Below are 18,526 nucleotides of genomic sequence, written 5' to 3'. Positions count from 1 at the left end.
AACCGCGTGAAGTCGAAAAAGGCGTAACACGAAACAACATATGTTGAGTTACTTTTCTCCGTGATGTAGTTACTTTTCTCCGTGATGAATAGCTATTCCGAAAGATCATTGATCAGCAGTTAGATCCGTCTCGCGAGTATAACAGCTTATTTAATAATATTTTAGTAAATAAAAAAATGACTGTCGATAATAGGAAAGTACCCATTGATCAGATGACATTATCCAAGCAGTTAGTAGACAAAATCTCCCACTCAGAGAATTTAAGATATAAGAAAAGAAAAACAAAGAATTGAAATTATTCGAATAAGAGCAAAAAAAAAAAAATCAATATACTACATACCTGAAAGGAACTGTATGTCATCGATATATACATGTATGGGACATCAACTGCTGTTTTCAAGTCAGCTGGTATCAATATAAATAGAATGTTAGGTACTCCAAATAACGGTACCAACATTACTGTAAATTTGGCCAGTTTCCTGCAAGTAAATAAATGGAAAATTAAATATAAGGCGGACAGTTTTGAGGGCAGGGGATTCGTTAATGCTACCGTCCCTAGTAAATTCTATTATATCCCAGCTGAAAAGATAAACGGCAAAGTTCTACTGCGGGAACTGAGCTAAGGATGTAAAAGACGCTCTAACGATTCCGATAAATGATGACGTGATAATAATAATAATAATAATAATAATAATAATAATAATAATAATAATAATAATAATAATGGTTTCGCATTTTTTCCACAAGGGCAGACTTTTTGGGGGAGGGGATAAGTCGATTATATCGACCCCAGTGTTTTACAGGTACTTAATTTATCGACCCCGAAAGGATGAACGGTAAAGTCGACATCGGCGGAATTTGAAGTCAGAACGTAGCGGCAGACGAAATATCGCTAAACATTTCGCTCGGTGTGCTAACGATTCTGCCAGCTCGTCGCCTTAATCTTAATAATAATAATAATAATAATAATAATAATAATAATAATTCTTTTCGACTCTAGGCACAAGGCCCGAAAATTTTTGGGGAGGGGACCAGTCGATTAGATCTACTTCAGTACGCAACTGATACTTAATTTATCGACCCCGAAAGGATGAAAGGCAAAGTCGACCTAAGCGGAATTTGAAATCAGAACGTGGCGACGGGGCAGAATACCGTTAAGCATTTCGTTCAGCTTGCTAACGATTTTGCCACCCCACCGCCTTAATAATAATAATAATAATAATAATAATAATAATAATAATAATAATAATAATAATAATAAGAAGAAGAAGAAGAAGAAGAAGAAGAAGAAGAAGAAGAAGAAGAAGAAGAAGAAGAAAAAGAAGAATGCAAAACCAGGCACTGGCTCTGATGGCTTGTGATCTTAACTGACTGGAAGTGCTATCATGTACATGCTTTGTCTTAGTATAAAAAGATGGGCTACAGCAAATATTCTGCTTAATACCACAGATTTGCTTCACAGTCGTTTGACCTTAACCAGTTGAGCCTGTCCCTTGGTGGCTGACGATAAATGTATCTCCGATCACGTGCAGAAGTAATGAGAGGAGAATCATAGACATGCGTTGAGAGAAATTCATTTGGGTTTGAAAAATACGCCTCTGGAAACATGGGTGTTTCGTTCAACATCCTTAAAGAAACCCTTAATCAAGAACCTTTTGAGTGGGACGGGCTATTCGACCCGAAGAAAATTTTAACTGGGCCCCACCTGCAAGGTCATATGCTGTTTAATTTGATATATGATCTGCATGTCGCGCACATATGGTTGTAATGCATGTGTTTGGTGTACCCTTATCAGCGCAATATATCCAGCGCATGATGGATATATTGCGCATCATATATTTTTATCCTAGCGTCACTTTGATCACATGCACTGTTCTCTCACTCAATAATGATGAAAACTGGTGGGAACACAAACTACCCCCAGTACTTGAAAATGATCACATCGCACTCCTCTGGAACTTCACCATTCAAACTGACAGAAAGATAGATGCAAATAGGCCAGACATCATACTGAAAGACTTCAGACAAAATCATGCCTCCTCATTGATATGACTGTCCCAATCGATATAAACGTATCTGTCAAGATCTACCAAAAACTGAGCAAATATAAAGATCTTGAAATAGAAATTAGCAAAATGTAGAATCTGAAGACGAAAACAATACCTATTGTCATAGGTGACCTGGGAATGACAGCGAAACGGGCTGATTACTACCTAGCTCAGATACCAGGAAACCCCAAAATGGCTGAAGTTCAAAAGATAGTGCTCATGGGAACTGCCCATATCCTACGTAAAATACTGTCTATGTGATCTCAAATTTTAAAACAACACATAATTTTCTTATGGTTACTTAAACATTCTCTAGAACAACACTGTACAAATCCAAATATATGGTACCCTAGGCATAACACCTACATGAACTTCTAACTTGTCATTTGAGGTCTCTGGGTGAGACTTGGATCCAACTTGTACAAATGCAATACAAAAGTCAAACATAAAATAATAATAATAATAATAATAATAATAATAATGATAATAATAATCTTTTTATCATTTTCTAGGTGGTGAGCTAGCAGAATCGTTAGCGCGCCGGACAGAATGCTTAGCAGCATTTCATCCGTCTTTACATTCTAAGTTCAAAGAATTTGCTCTTCATCCTGTTAGGAGTTGATAAAATAAGTGCCAATCAACTAGCTCCTATCCCAAAATTTCAAACCTTGCGCCTATAGCGGAACGGATTATTTGCTACCAGCTTTCAAAGTGATAAAGATAAATAGATGGTAACACTGAACAAGGCGCGTGGGATGGAACGAAGATTTACAAATACGAGGGTAAAGTTGAAAAATATTTTATAATATATAACTGGACGAAATAAAAGTTTATAAGCACAAACATTTACACGGAAATAAAAAAAAAAAAAGGATGATAAAATACACAGTAATCAAAACAAGGAATTTATATAAAATTCAAATCTCCAGTTACGTTGATCAGTGCATCTTACTTCTCTGGTAATCCCTGCAGAGTGCAGGACCATGGTATATTTCAGAGTTGGAAATTCTGGAATCTTCTGAAAAGAAGGTACAGGTGAGGGAGCACGTCGGTTTGTTTGTTGAAATATGATATTTAATAAAATCCTAGATTTGAACTGCTATTCTGTCGTTTATATACTGTTTTCAAAATGTTGTCCCATTTGCATCAATACTTTGCTTGGATATTGTTTGCCTATATATAAGTGTTTTATTCGGAGTCTGGTTTTTCTTGTGAATGGTAGTGAATTTCATTTCGTTCAAGTTGGGCTCTAGTTCATCCTCATACGTCATCGATTCTCCTTCATAAAATAAAGATTTTTCTTCGGTGAAAATAATTTTTTTGCAGGAAGTGTATCCAACCTCGTACTGTTTTCGGTTGAGTCTTTTTTCAATTATTTTCGGAAGTTTGCTTTTCTCCAGTAATCTGTATTTGATTCTCATTCTCATATGTGGATGGGCCAGTGCTGCTGAGAGTGTATGCTTGTTGGTGATATCGTATCACTGTTGTTACTGTGGTTGATTCTCCTTGAATTTCTGGTACTGGTTGATGGAAATAATCTCCTGGTAATGAGGATAGAACAGTTTCATTTTCCACTCATGAGTTGTCGCCATAAAACCGGCAACTTCCATGATTTCTTGCTGTTGCTTTCGTTCTTTCGGGCTTCTTTGCAGAAAGCGTTTAGATCGGTTTTGTTGCGACGTAAGCAACAGATTGGTCGTCTATTTTGAATATTGAAGTTTTAAGGCTTTTTTTCCTCGGAATCCTCTACAAAACACAATTCTGCTATTGTTTTGTAGTCTTGGAGGTTGAAATTATTAATTGTTTTTGTTTTTGCTGTTAGATCGACCTGTTATCATTGCTGTTTATTCCCAAGTCTACCCTAATTGAGTTGACCAAAGGCTTCCCATTTGTGAGCATTCTGTCTTTTTTGTTGACTGCATTAATTAAAACAGTAGGTTCAGATTTAGCGTGAGATTTGGCTGCTATTTTTAACAGTTCGTTAGGCTATAACCTTATAGTGGCACTATCATTATGAAGGCAACACTGTGAGTGCAACATTCAGCTCCTCTTATAGACTTGTAGAAGGTGGAAGCCTCGGTATTTAGTAACCAGCACTTGACGATTCGGTCACCTCAATCCAATTACTAACTGGGCCCAGATATGACTAAATCCTGTTTCTACCTCAATGTGCAACAATCAAAACCTTTCCTATAAGGAACTTGTAACCCTCAAACGTTAACCATGAGGTGGATCGAGGTAAAAGAAGAACCAACTCAACGAGGGAATTTCTTCGGGCTCTCTCAGTCTGTTAAAATTATAATAAAATCTCCCTCAAATCATAACTCTGATACCTTAAAAAAGGGTACATTGACACATGTTTTCATACATATTCTAACTTAGAAAAATACGAGGTAGTTACAAATAAAACGCCTTTGATTAGAGTTCTGTTCAGTAGCTGAATTGATATATGTGTGGTGACGGTAAATATATTGATTACTAACATTGGCACAATCCCATACTTTTCTTTAAAGTGTATAGTTGATTAAATTAACCCCGATATTTAACTGATACCTTTTTTTTTATCAACTCTAAGTATGATGAAGGACACAATTGTCGCAACTGAATTTGGACTGAGAACGGAAAGGATTTTAAATAAATACCGCAAAGTATTTCATGTGATGCCCTAACGATTATGCTAATCCACTGTCTTTGATAGAAAAAAATATTACCAGTTGTGAACCTATTGATTAAGAATTACATGAATACTACTGAGACTGTTGACTTGCTTCTTGGCTTTATGTTCCTGCTTAATGGGGCTGGGGTCATCTCAGGTTAGTAGTCCCAGAGGCGTCATCGTGTGTAGAGCCGACAAAGTCCACCAGTGCCCTTCATCGCTAGCGGTTCCGTGCCAACCCCTCTGGATCCTCCAAGGGGACGTCGAGCTTCTGGAGATCTTCCCCAATCACATTCAGTCTTCTAGTGCGAGGCCTACCACGAGGCCTCGTCAAGCCTGCAGCTGCTGTAACGAATGAGAAAAAAGCCCTGGTAGGATGATCTAGCGGGTGTTGGAAGACATGTCCATACCAGCGCATGCGACAGGTAGCTATGAGATAGGAGGCTGCGAGCTGATGCTTGCGTTCGCGCACGTTGTTATTTGTTGGTCTATTGGGAATGCATATTAATTTCTTCAAATTTAAAAGAAAACTAGAATTAACATTAATAGATATCCCTGTTAAAACTCATTAATTAAAGAACATAAACTAAACATTACAAATAGTTTTTTTTTTTCCATAAACCATCCTATGATGCACCCAGACATCAGCAATGATGTTCCTGGAGTCACTGGGCGTGTTTCGGCTTTTCAAACACTCTCATCCAGGATATCCAATAAGAGTTAATTAAGCTCTATCTTGTATCTATTTAGCAATATCCTGAACTTGCATTACCCTTTGAGGGCTCACATCGGATCCACAACCATTTAAAAGCAACCTCTTTTACCCCTATGACCAACTTTATGGTCTTCAGCCAACTGGATCCTGTGTTGTCCAGCATGTCATAGACTTTGCAGAGAGACTGGCCTGTAAAATCTTTGCATCCCACCTTAATGAGATCATAACTTGCCAGAAGTGAAAATTAAGTACACTCGCCCCAAACCATCCAAATACTGATCAGGAAATACGATCTATCGAACTGTCGGATGGTAACTGGACCACAGGCAACTCCCTATGTTTTACAACATCAATACTTTGAATAAGTTTAAGCTAAAATATAAGAAACTCAATACATCTTAATTAATTGCCCAATCAATAAATTCTAATTAATCACGCAATTCTTCGTACAAAGTTAGGTTAACTAAATGAAATAATTAATATTTTATGGATAATCAAAAATTTTCTTCAAACGCCACTATTTATAGCTGTTGGACATTTTGTGATTTCTTTCGAAATTTTATTTACTTGTTAAAAGAAAAATTATACATAACATTCTAATGACAATTAATTAGATTCATGGAATACGTTGTTTTTCGTTTACGCTTCATTGCAGAAGTCTTAATTTTCTCATTTCTCGTTTCCATGCTAGATTGCTTCTAGCATATCACGATGTATCCTTCTGATTATTTTTATACACATAAACGAACCCTGAGATATTTATTTACAGAATCAAGAATACAGACAGCCAGTTGTTTCACTTATGCCATTTTGGAATCAGATGTCTACAAAAATATTTACGCAATGCATCTCCATCATGTCCAATGTTCCATTAATTTGCAATAATTTATTTGATATATAGCAATAATAATGTAAATTATGACTTCTGTCATAGACAATAAAAGAAAAAAAAAGAAATAGGAATTTGAACAAGTGGTTTAGTGGATCGAAGCGAGCTCAGTACTTGAATGGTATTTATTTTATCGCTCATGAAACATTGCAAGACAGATGGTAAAAACATGTATTTTGCAGTAATATTAGTTTGAAATTTTGGCACAAGGTCAGTAATTTTAGGGGAGGGGATAAGTCGATTACATCGATCCTGTGCTCAACTGGCACATATTTCATCGTCCCCGAAGGGGGGTAAAGCAAAACTGACTTCGGGGTGAATTTGAATTCAGAATGTGAAGAGCAGGATGAAATGCTGCTAATCTTTTTGTACGACGCGCTAATGATAGTGTCGGCTCACAGCCCTCTATTTTGGATAAATAGCGGTATCAAATTTTGGCACAGGGAAAGCAGGTTTTGCGTAGAGGGGTAATGCTTGACTGATACTTATTTTATCAACCCCTAAAGGATGAAAGACATAGTCGACCTCGGTGGAATCTGAACTCAGAACGGAAAGATGGACGGAAAAATTTAAGCAAGGCTTCACCGCTCAATCAATCCAGCTACTTCACCGTTTAATGCTGCTAATTAACTTTAACAACAACAAAAACAACTGATGAGCTACCAAGAGAGCGTCTGTATGATCAGCTGAGACGCTAAAAATATCATCCAAATCTCCATCAAATCACTCCATTACCATCTTAGAAAAAGACACGTTAGAAAACGAGGTGCTAGGCTTCCTGAACTAATATAGATAAAAGATTGAATGGTTATAGCTGAAATGATTTTTGTCATTAGTCTTCTCGATTAAAACTGACCTGGAGTTAGAAAAACAATGATGACAACCGTAGCAGCAACAACAACCCTGATGATGACTACAATGTGATGATTTTAAACGTAGCAAGAACAACTGCACGACAAATTTGGCAAGTGTCGTCTGATACAACATTGTAAATAAAGTTGGGTAGACGAAAACTGTGCAGAAGCCCGACGGTAGTCCTCTTCCTATTTTTAGGTGCTGGACTTGATCCTTTGTTTGGCTCAACACACTCGTCTGGCCCTTCAGTACATTTAGCACTGTCTGTCACATTGCAAATATTCGAATCTAGGGATCTTTTCCCTTTGAACGGCACATCGAGAAATTAATTTTTTGTAGCTAAACACTTTAAAACTTCAGACACTGGTAGAATATAAAACATCTTTTACTCTTAGTATTGCTGAGAAAAGTTTATATTTTCAAAGTTATTGCGTGTTAAAGTTGTCGTGTTTCGGTAATTTCAACCAATCAATGACGTGTATTCAGCTGAATAAAATTACTGCCGTTGTTTGTCAACAACAACTATCGGCGGTGTAAATCTCGTTTGTCACTGTTATTTATGACATCGTTCGTGCTTTTCTACTGGTTTTAGCTTTGGGGTTTTAGGGTTAGTGTTAGGGTTAGGGTATTAGAGTTTGGGTTAGGGTTTTAGGGTCAGGGTTAGGGATAGGGTTTTAGAGTTAGGGTTAGGGTTAGTGTTTTAGGGTTAGGGTTGGCGTTTTAGGGTTAAGGTTTTAGGGTTAGGGTTAAGGTTGGCGTTCTAGGGTTAGAGTCGGGATTTTAGGGTTAGAGTTACGGAAAAATGTGAAAAATGAAGAAATTGGAGGGGGAAGGGGGCAAAAATGTCTTTCCGAAAATAGTAGCTGAAAAACAGGAAAAAAAAACAAACTAAAAGCAGTAGAAATGCACGAACGATTGTGGTGGTGCCATGAAGTAAACATGCTTCAGATACACTCGTTTATTCATACAAACGTAACTGAGATGAAATATGTCATAAATAACAGTGACAAACGAAATATACACCGCCGGAAGTTGTTGCTGACAAACAACAGCAGTGACTTTATTCAGCTGAATACACGTCATTGTTTGGTTGAAATTACCGAAATTCGACAGCTTTAACACGCAATAACTTTAAACATATAAACTTTTCTCAACAATACTAAGAGTAAAAGATGTTTTATATTCTACCAGTGTCCGAAGTTTGAAAGTGTTTAGTTACAAAAAATTAATTTCTCGATGTGCCGTTCAAAGGGTAAAGATCCGAATCTAGTTTCTGTTTCGAAAATAACTTCAATTTCTCTCACAGAGGCTCTGTAAACAGATAATGGGTACTGTCCGTCCTCCTCTCATCATGCCATAGTGGGTATGTGCCGTGAGGCCGCGCTTTTGTCATTTTATATATTTTGTCACACCTTGTTTATCACCTGTGGATTATAACCAGGATTAGACAACGACAACTACGACGACCACGACCAAGACAACAGCGGCCATAAGATGTCGAGGAAAACGACGATGACGATGGTGATGGCAACGGAGGCGTTGATGACGAGGCCATCTGTGATTTTACAATGATCAGATAAAATTAGAATAAGATCAGAATAAGATTATGTTAAAACTGCCATAATTTTGATTTCAAATTTTGGCACAAGGTCAGCAACTTTGGTGGAAATTGTAAGTTTATTACATACACCCCAGTACTCAACTGGCACTTATTTTATCGACCCCGAAAAGATAAAAGGTAAAGTCTACTTCAGCGGAATTTGAACTCAGAACTTGAAGAAGGACGAAATGCTGCTAAGACTTTTGCCCAATGTGCTAACGATTCTGCTAGCTCACCGCCCTGAATTGACCGTAATATTGATTTCAACTTTTGGCTTAAGGCCAGCACTTTTGGGGGACCGGGTTAGTCGATTACAGTGGTCAACTGGAACTTATTCTATCGACCCAAAAGGGTGAAAGGTAAAGTCGACCTCGCTGAAATTTGAACTTAGAACATAAAGACGAACGAAATGCCACTAAACATTTTTCGCCCGATGTGCTAACTATTCTGCCAGATTACCACCTTAAATTGTGATAATAGTAATATACGAATAGCTTAAGGTTAATATAAAATTATTAACATATGATTAATATTTTAGTTTTAGAAACATAGCGAAAAAAAAAAAGATAAGCGAGGCGAGAGAGTCGCTGTGAAGTTACACGATCTGCTAAAAGTATCAGTCAGATGTCTTAAATTATACCCTACCGTCTTGGAAAATGAACATTGCTCCTGGGTTCTCTACAGATAAAAGTAGAGATATACTTTTGATTTTCTTCTCATAGGTATGTCACAGACGGAATGCCTTTGATCAAGTGATCTACTTGAACAGAACTGACTGGAAGCTAAACAATAACAGATATTACGTCACAACAATAATGACGACGATGACAGATACACAACAGCTTCCTCTGCAGCATCGCAACATGGATTCAGACATTGTAGTTTCTTTAAATAGCAGAGAGATGTTTGTAAAAGGCTAATGGTATAATGTTAACAATTGTTATAGTGTTGAGTTAAATGTTGAAATGTCGAGTGCTTGTAGACGAACACACAGACATACACACATACACAAGCGCACTTTCATGTACATGTACGCACACACACACACTCGACCGCAGGCCGTCTGGTTTTTATTTATGTATTTTTTCCACCAACAAAGCTGATTTACCAACCTATCTGCATACGAACAAAAAGACAAACAAACAAGCAAACATACATACACACATACACATATACATACATACATACATACATACATACATACATACTTGTATGGATCTATGGATGTATGCGCATGTCTAGACTTGCAACTATATGCATGAGAATACATAAAACAAAACATACAAATATGCACATGCGCCGACTCCAAATACTGCACATACACATATCTGCATGCACAAATACACTTTTGATGTTGAAATTCCAATGAAGGAGTCTCGGATCTAGGTTAGAAACCGGCTCTTTCTCTGTTAGCAAAAAAAAATCTTGAAATAAAACTGAATAATGACATACATATTCATTTCGGCTTTCATACGGTCGCTTGATCTGTTAGAAATAGCAGCCACAATTTTTCCACTCATGTCATATTTTGAAAGCAAAGGTTAGAACTGGCCAATGTAATTGTTAGATATACAAAAGAACTGGGACTGAAACACCTTTGAACGATGAAAAGCAATAACACACCAACAATAACAAACAACAACGACAGATACAGCAAAAACAACGACAACAACAAGAACAACAATAACAGCAGCAATAGCTACGAAGCCAGCAGCAACAACACTATGTATTCAACGAGTTATCTATCGACACAAATCAATAAATTTATTTCTGCGCGCTCACATATATTTTGTTATCTTTTACTTGTTCCAGCCATTAGACAGTGACCATGCTAGGGTACCGCCTTCAAGAATCTTTAGTCGTATGAACTGATACCAGATTTTATGTTCTTTTAAAGCCTTCGCGACATATTAAATGTTTTTACCATAGTATCAGAGAGACTTGAGCATTGTGTGTAAAACGAGATAGACGGAAGCAGTATAGATGCGCATATATTTACACACACACACACACACACACACATGTATATATATATATATATATATATACAAACATGCATGCATACACACACATACAGAAGTAAAGTACATACAGTGTGTGTATACACACAGCCATATATATATATATATATATATATATATATATATATATGCATGCAAATATATGTACACATACATATAGATATGGCTTTGTCGCAACAAGCTTACTTCCCAACCACATGGTTCTGGGTTCAGTCCCATTGTATATCACCTTGGGCAAGTTTCTTCTATTTGAAAGAAAGATTTGAAAGAAGCCCATCGTATATATATATATATATATATATATATACACACACAATATATATGTGTGTGTGTGTGTGTGTGTGTGTGTTTGTGTGTGTGTTTTTCCCCATCACTGCTTGACAACCGGTATTAGTGTGTTTACGTCCTCTGTAACTTAGTAGTTCGGATAAAGAGACCTATAGAATAAGTACTAGGCTTGAAAATCAAGTCCTGGGATCAATTTGTTTGACTAAAACACCTCAAGGTGGTGCTCCAGTATGCAGCGTGGCTGCAGTCAAATAACTTGAACAAGTAAAAGAATTGGCACATATTTATGTTTATATAAACATATGTACATATATACACGGCTATATACACTTAGATGATCATGTAAGCTGTATATATGCATATATAGAAAAACATATACACATAAATACAAATACACGCACGCGCGTGCGCGCGCACACACACATTCACTTATATGTTTATATGTAAGTTTGTGTGAATGAGTCTTGTGAGGATGAAGAAAGGCAGCTTTGTTACAGTATTCCATCTTAGTCAAAATGGATGGAGAATAAGAGCGTTCACCTTCCAAATCTCGTCAACTAACACTTATGGGGCAAAAATATTTGTAGTGCATATAGGTAGCTGCATCACAGTATCTTTCTTCGGTTGGATAGTTAAATCAAGTAAAGTGTTTGCAGTTTCTGGAGATCTTCTGTGTACGAAGCGTCTCCACTAAAGTGCACGAAAATTGGAATGGCAAAAGATATCGATAAATCGAATCGAACATCAATGGTACTGGCAGCATGAAGCGAGGTATGTAGTATGTCCAAAAATCTCCTCAGGTGTAGAAGTGCTGACGGTCAGATAGCTCAAAATGGGTTAAATGCTCATATATGTATCCTTAGTTATCAATGGATAGTGTTAGAAAAAATTCATAGACGTTATAGCAAACGTGTATGACCTGGTAACATGTACCATGCTTTCACTAACAGTTTTAGAGTTAGGAGCAAGCATAGATATTTTCTTTGATCTAGTGGGACATCAAGGTAGAAGAGAAGGTAGCACCAGCGCTTAGCTGGTACTCACTTTCAACCGAGATGAATGGGGGAACATAAGATAAAATACTTTGTCCAAGGAAACAATACTACACTTGCTCCAGGAATCAAATCTACAACTATAATCATGAGACCCATACCCTAACAACTAGGCCACGCACCTTCACTGTGTATGATACTAGATGATGAAAGGCAAACGATGGTGAAGCTGGATTCTAAGCTGCTGATCCAAATACTAACCATAGGGAAGAAGAGATGAATTCAACACTATAGCTGTTGGTGATTGTGACCGAAACTATTAGGATGGTTAATTATGCTGAATTACATGTATGGTGTACTGAAAACTAGGAATAACTCTTCTTGCATCAAAATAAATAGGAACTTGCATCAAAAGAACGTTATAAAACTATGGAAAATTTAACAAGCTTATTCATGAAACAAAAGAAAACAAAACAAAACAAATTCACATTATGGGAATGACTAAAACTAAATGAACGGATGACAGAAAAATTGCAATAGAAAATCATACAGTCTGGTGGAAAAGAACATAAGAAAACAGTAGGTATAATAATGAACGACACTGTAGCAAAAGTAGAAATTGGATATTTGAGAATTTCAGTTATATTGCTTATAATGAAACTACAAGGAAAACCTCACAGTAACAATATCACACTGCTGCACATTCTACATAAGACCATCATGATGAAGAGACAGAAGATGCTTACCAGAAAATTCTAAATGTATTATAATATAGCAAAGCTAAAGAAACCTCAGTTACAACGCAATGTTTTAATGCAAAAGAGAGCAAAGAAAATACCGAAAATATAACGGGTGAATATGGATTAGATGGAAGAGATGAAAGAGGCAACCGAATGATCTATTTTTGTGAAAGAAATTGTTTATCAGTTGCTAACATTTTATTTCAGCAATAAAGAATATCATACACGTTGAATAATCCAGGTAGCATAACAAGAAATCACATTCATTATAAATCTCGATAAACCAACAATTCAGAAACGGTGTGAAACTTATTAATACTTACCCTGGAGAAGATATCAGTGCAGACTATAAACCAGTGGTAATTAAATTACAAACCAAGCGTAAGAAATTTAGGAGACGAGAACAATTAAAACTTAAACTTGCTAAAGCAGACAGAATATAAACAGAATTGTAATATAAAAATAAAAATGATTGTTTGCACAACAAAGAAATACAAGTATCACGTAATAAAGAATAAAAAAAAAAGGTAAGAATGGAACGCGAAACTTGTATGCAAACATCACTAACAAAACCACTGACTGAAAGAGAAAAATAAAATAAAATAAAATGAATGAATGACTGACGAACTTTTATTAAAAGAAAATGACCGTAAGAAAGAAATACTAGAATAAAGTTCATGACTGACAGGAAAATTCAAAAAGAACACGTATGAAAGTACAGAAGTAGCAAAAACAACAAACAATCAATACCAAATGGTTGAATGATCAATGCCAAGAAGTTGAAAAACTTAATATACTGCATGAATATGAAGAAATTTATGGTAAAATAAATGGGATAACAAGCGGCAAACATATGACTTAAACATATTAGCAATGGAAATATACTGTTTGATCATGAAGAAACTATATCAAAATGGAATAAATACATAAAATCATTGAAGCTTCAAATGATAGCAAAATATTCGTTTCAAATTTTGACACAAGGCCAGTAAATTTGACGTGCGAAGTAAATCGGTTACTTCGACCACAGTGCTCAAATGGTACTTATTTTATCGACCCCTAAAAGCGGAATTTAAACTCAGAACATAAAGACGGACGAAACGCCGCTCAGCATTTTGCCCGGCGTGCTAACGATTCTGCCAGCTCGCCGCCTTAATTGTAGCAAAGTATTAAAAGCAGCAATGACAATAAATTCAATGAAAGGTGGAATGAATACTGGTGCAAATAAGCAGAATCATAAAAAAAATATATGTATATAACCGCAACGAAGAACTATTAATAGACTTTGAAATGAAATAGTTTATTATTTATAGCCCACAAGGGGCTAATCATAGAGAGGACAAACAAGGACACACAAAAGGATTAAGTCGATTGCATCGACCCCAGTGCGTAACTGGTACTTAATTTATCGACTCCGAAAGGATGAAAGGCAAAGACGACCTCGGCGGAATTTGAACTCAGAGCGAAACGGCAGACGAAATACCGATAAACATTTCGCACATAGCTATATATATATACATACATACATACATACATACATAATATAATATAGGATAAATTCTTTATAAGAATTTATCAAGTAGTCAGCGTGAAAAAACCTCATAATGAAAAAATAACGAAAAATTTCGTAATGAAAAGATTCATCGTTTCTTCATAGATATATTTAAATATATATAAAGGGCATTAACTGTGTATTAATGCCTCACGCTATCGATGGACTAAATAAGTAAAAAAAAACTACCAAAAATAAGTAACATATTTACCGAAAGCGAGGGAATGCAGCTTTTCAAAATTTATCTTTTAAGAGATAAATTTTGAAAAGCTGCATTCCCTCGCTTTCGGTAAATATGTTACTTATTTTTGGTAGTTTTTTTTACTTATTTAGTCCCTCGATAGCGTGAGCCATTAATACACAGTTAATGCCCTTTATATATATTTACATACATACATATATATATATATATATATATATATATATATATATATATATATTGGAAGGTTTGGAGGTGATGTACAGAAATTATAGAGAAAAAAATTAAGGTACTCAGAAATCTGGATGTTTGTACATTTACAGATTTTTATTAATGTCACATATTAAATAAAGCGCTTTTCACCTAATCGTGTAAGATTTTCAAAACAATGAAAATCTTACACGATTAGGTGAAAAGCGCTTTATTTAATATGTGACATTAATAAAAATCTGTAAATGTACAAACATCCAGATTTCTGAGTACCTTAATTTTTTTCTATATATATATATATATGTGTGTGTGTGTGTGTGTGTGTACATGTATATATGACGGACTTCTTTCAGTTTCAGTGTACCAAATCCACTCACAAGGCTTTGATCAGCTCGGGATTAGTGTAAAATACATTTTCCCAACGTGCCACGCAGTGAGTCTGAATCCGAAACCATGTTGGGAAGTAAACTTGGAAGACGTCAAAAATATTCTTTTCTACTTTAGGCATAAGACCCGAAATTTTTGAGAAGGGGGCCAGTCGATTAGATCGACTGCAGTATGCAACTGGTACTTAATTTATCAACCTCGAAAGGATGAAAAGCAAAGCCGACCTCAGCGGAGACGTCAAAGATATTTACATCAAAAAACATTTGTATCAAAACAAGAAAAAGATTATTAAAGTACTTTGTAAACGAACGCGGCGAGCTGGCAGAAATGTTAGGACGCTGGGCGAAATGCTCGGCAGCATTTCTTGTCTTGATGTTCTAAGTTCAAATTACGCCGAGGTCGATTTTTGCTTTTCATCCTTTCAGTGTCAATAAATTAAGTACTAGTTCCGTACTGGGGTCGATCTAATCAACTGGCCCCTCCCCCCAAAATTTCGGGCTTTGTGTCTAGAGTAGAAAAGAAAATGCTCTGTAAAACACACTCGACTATACAGAGTTGAAAACTTGTTGATTAAGAAAAAATTTTAGAATATTCTGGGTAAAACGCAAAGCCAACGCTAAAAAGTAGTAGAAACTAGCAAAAACATACTTTTGTCTTTCATCTGTCACTCGCCTCAGTCATTAGACCGCGGCCACGTTAGGGAACCGCTTGAAGAGTTTAATCAATCAAACTTCCTTCGGTACTTATTTTGTAAGTCTCGTACTTATTATATGCGGTTCTTATTCTTGTGAAACCACCATGTTACGGTGACGTAAACAAACCAGCACTAGTTGTCAATCGGTGAGAAGGATTAACAAATGTATATATATATATCGCACTCACATATTGAACATACATACATATATATGTATACATATGTGTATGTATATATGTATGTATGCAGGTAGCGTATGGAACACAGCAGCATGCCAGATGGGATGTGTTAGACAGTACAAGTTATTTATACAAATATAGAAGCTGCTTTACACAAGCCAATGACTGATTTTGTGGCAAACATAATTTAGCCGGCACCGGAAATGAAAATATCAAGAATTTGGTAAATGAAGTTCTTTATTAGTCAAAGAAGAAAACACCTGCAAAATATGCGATGAGATGAGTGGTTAAATGCTAAGTATTTGTTTCCGCATGTAAAGTACTTGAATACAAACACACACACAGAAACACACACACAGAAACACACTCACACGTACGCACGCACACACGCATACACAAACACACATATAGACACACAAGCAGTACGTAACACATGCACACACGCATGCGCTCAAAATACAGCTATTTAATTGACATGAAACCCCCAGCATGGCCGAAATTCAATATCTGAAACTAGTAGAAAGATGTATGATTGTATGCGTGTATTCTCGTATGTGTGTATGTGTTTTGTGTGTGTGTGTGTGTGTGTGCGTGCGGCTATATATATATATATATCTGTATATATATATATATATATATATATATATATATATATATATATATATATATATATATATATATATATATATGTTAAATTCAAATTGCGATAAACGTAAACAAACAAACGAAGTTTGCTTTTAGAAGCGTTGAGATGTCTTAGAAAGTTAAAGAAGTGATATTTAAATTCTCAATCGCAGGATGATGCTAATGATATAGCCTGAACAGGATAAACTACCCCTATTTTGCAGAAAAAAGTGTAGTCGGCTAGCTATGAGACTCGAACTCACATCTCAGCCGACGTACCAGGTAATTCCCGGGAAAGCGGGGCTTATCCCTTGGTTCCGTTCTCATAATTCTTTCGCTAATCCAATAACAACAATACAAAGTATGTAGCCCTTAAAACGGTTTTTGGGCATTTACAGAGAATTCCGAGCTCTCTTACACAGGATCTTATTTTTAAGAATTCCCAATAAGTTATGAATACCCAAATTGTGAAGTCAGTTATGTAATAACATGAAATTAGTTACTTGATAGTAAGAATTCAAATAAAGTAGCCCCGAAAAGGGCTTTAATGTGTTCCCAGAGTATATAGAACTTAGGAAGAAATACTAATAAGGTATGTATACTAAAATCGTGAAGCATGTTACGCAATAACAGGCTAATCAGATATGAGGTAATAACAATTCAAAGTAAATAACTCTGAAAAGGGCTTTTGCGCATTCCCTGCGGCGCTAGTGTTGGTATGTTCGTGAATAAGTCACTAATTCGTGAATAAGTCACTAATTCGTGAATAAGTCACTAACCGAAATAAGTGCATCTATTGTTTACGAAAATACTATTTACTTGTTTATGGGTTGTACTGGATAAATTGCGAAAATAACTAACATTTCCAATTCTAAGAAATAAGCATACTCAATTTGATTTACACCAAACGATTTAGGGAAATGAACGGGTTATTTCCTTTGACTGTTAAAATGAAATATATTAGACATATCTAAGGATCCCTTCCAGGGGCCCTATTATCGATATTTTTTCAACAATCTAAGTATGCCATGAGGTTTCCAGACATGAGTTCTACTCACGTGCCAAGTTTCATCAAAATCGATAAAACGATGTGGGAGGAGTTAGCTAACAACTCCACAAAGAAACCCACAGACAGAATTTCCCTTATATGTAGTAGATATATATAGATATAGATATATATGTTGTAATTATACATCAACGATGAGTAGGATTGCCATTCGGTTTTAATACTCTTCCGCCGCTAATATTTATGTTTTGATAGACCGGCTACTTGCAACATCGGTGAATTAAAAATCGTTATTATTTTATATATCGCTGGCAGTGAGATTTGGCTGATATGCGGGCAACCGGACGGCTGCCACTGAATAAGTGCTGTACGCTGAAACCACTGAATCTAGCAGTTCCGGTGCCCATACCAAGATGTTCTCGTCTGCTACGAAATATGTATATGCTCTTCGCAACGTACATCTAAATGAGAGGGCCTCTCAAAGGGAAAACCGCAGTATTCGGTATTCTAATTATACATCCATGTTAAATAGGATATAAAGATTGTCATTCTACACATATTATATGCGCGCATGCGAGTGATATGTGCATGTGTGTGTACATATATCTGGAAACAGATGCGCATGTATTTACTCATGTATATTCTGATATTCTGATGTATAAGTATGCATAAATATACGCCTATGTATATCACCCATATATATATATATATATATATATATATATATATATATATATATATATATATATATATATATATATATATATATATATATATATGTGTGTGTGTGTGTGTGTGTGTGTGTGTGTGTATATACACAAGTTACTAGATTGACTAAGAGCGCTAGTCAGCACCAGTATTGCTAGAAATA

The 18,526-nt window shown here is 35.9% G+C and overlaps 1 protein-coding gene across 2 annotated transcripts in view; it reads right to left on the bottom strand.

Annotated features, from left to right (window-relative positions):
* Positions 1–18,526, bottom strand: part of LOC106876948 (glucagon-like peptide 1 receptor) — a 478,818-nt gene that overhangs the window by 25,373 nt on the left and 434,919 nt on the right. For both annotated transcript variants that reach the window (XM_089350850.1, XM_089350851.1), the window contains exon 12: positions 341–479. In XM_089350850.1, coding sequence (XP_089206976.1) covers positions 341–479 — 139 coding nt within the window. The remainder of the gene's footprint in view (positions 1–340; positions 480–18,526) is intronic.

The sequence above is a fragment of the Octopus bimaculoides genome, chromosome 4 (genome assembly GCF_046866305.1).
Source record: "Octopus bimaculoides isolate indiv1 chromosome 4, ASM4686630v1, whole genome shotgun sequence".
NCBI classification, from domain to species: domain Eukaryota; kingdom Metazoa; phylum Mollusca; class Cephalopoda; order Octopoda; family Octopodidae; genus Octopus; species Octopus bimaculoides.
The sequence above is the reverse complement of the archived record's forward strand: the minus strand, read 5'-3'. Positions and strand labels throughout refer to the sequence as shown.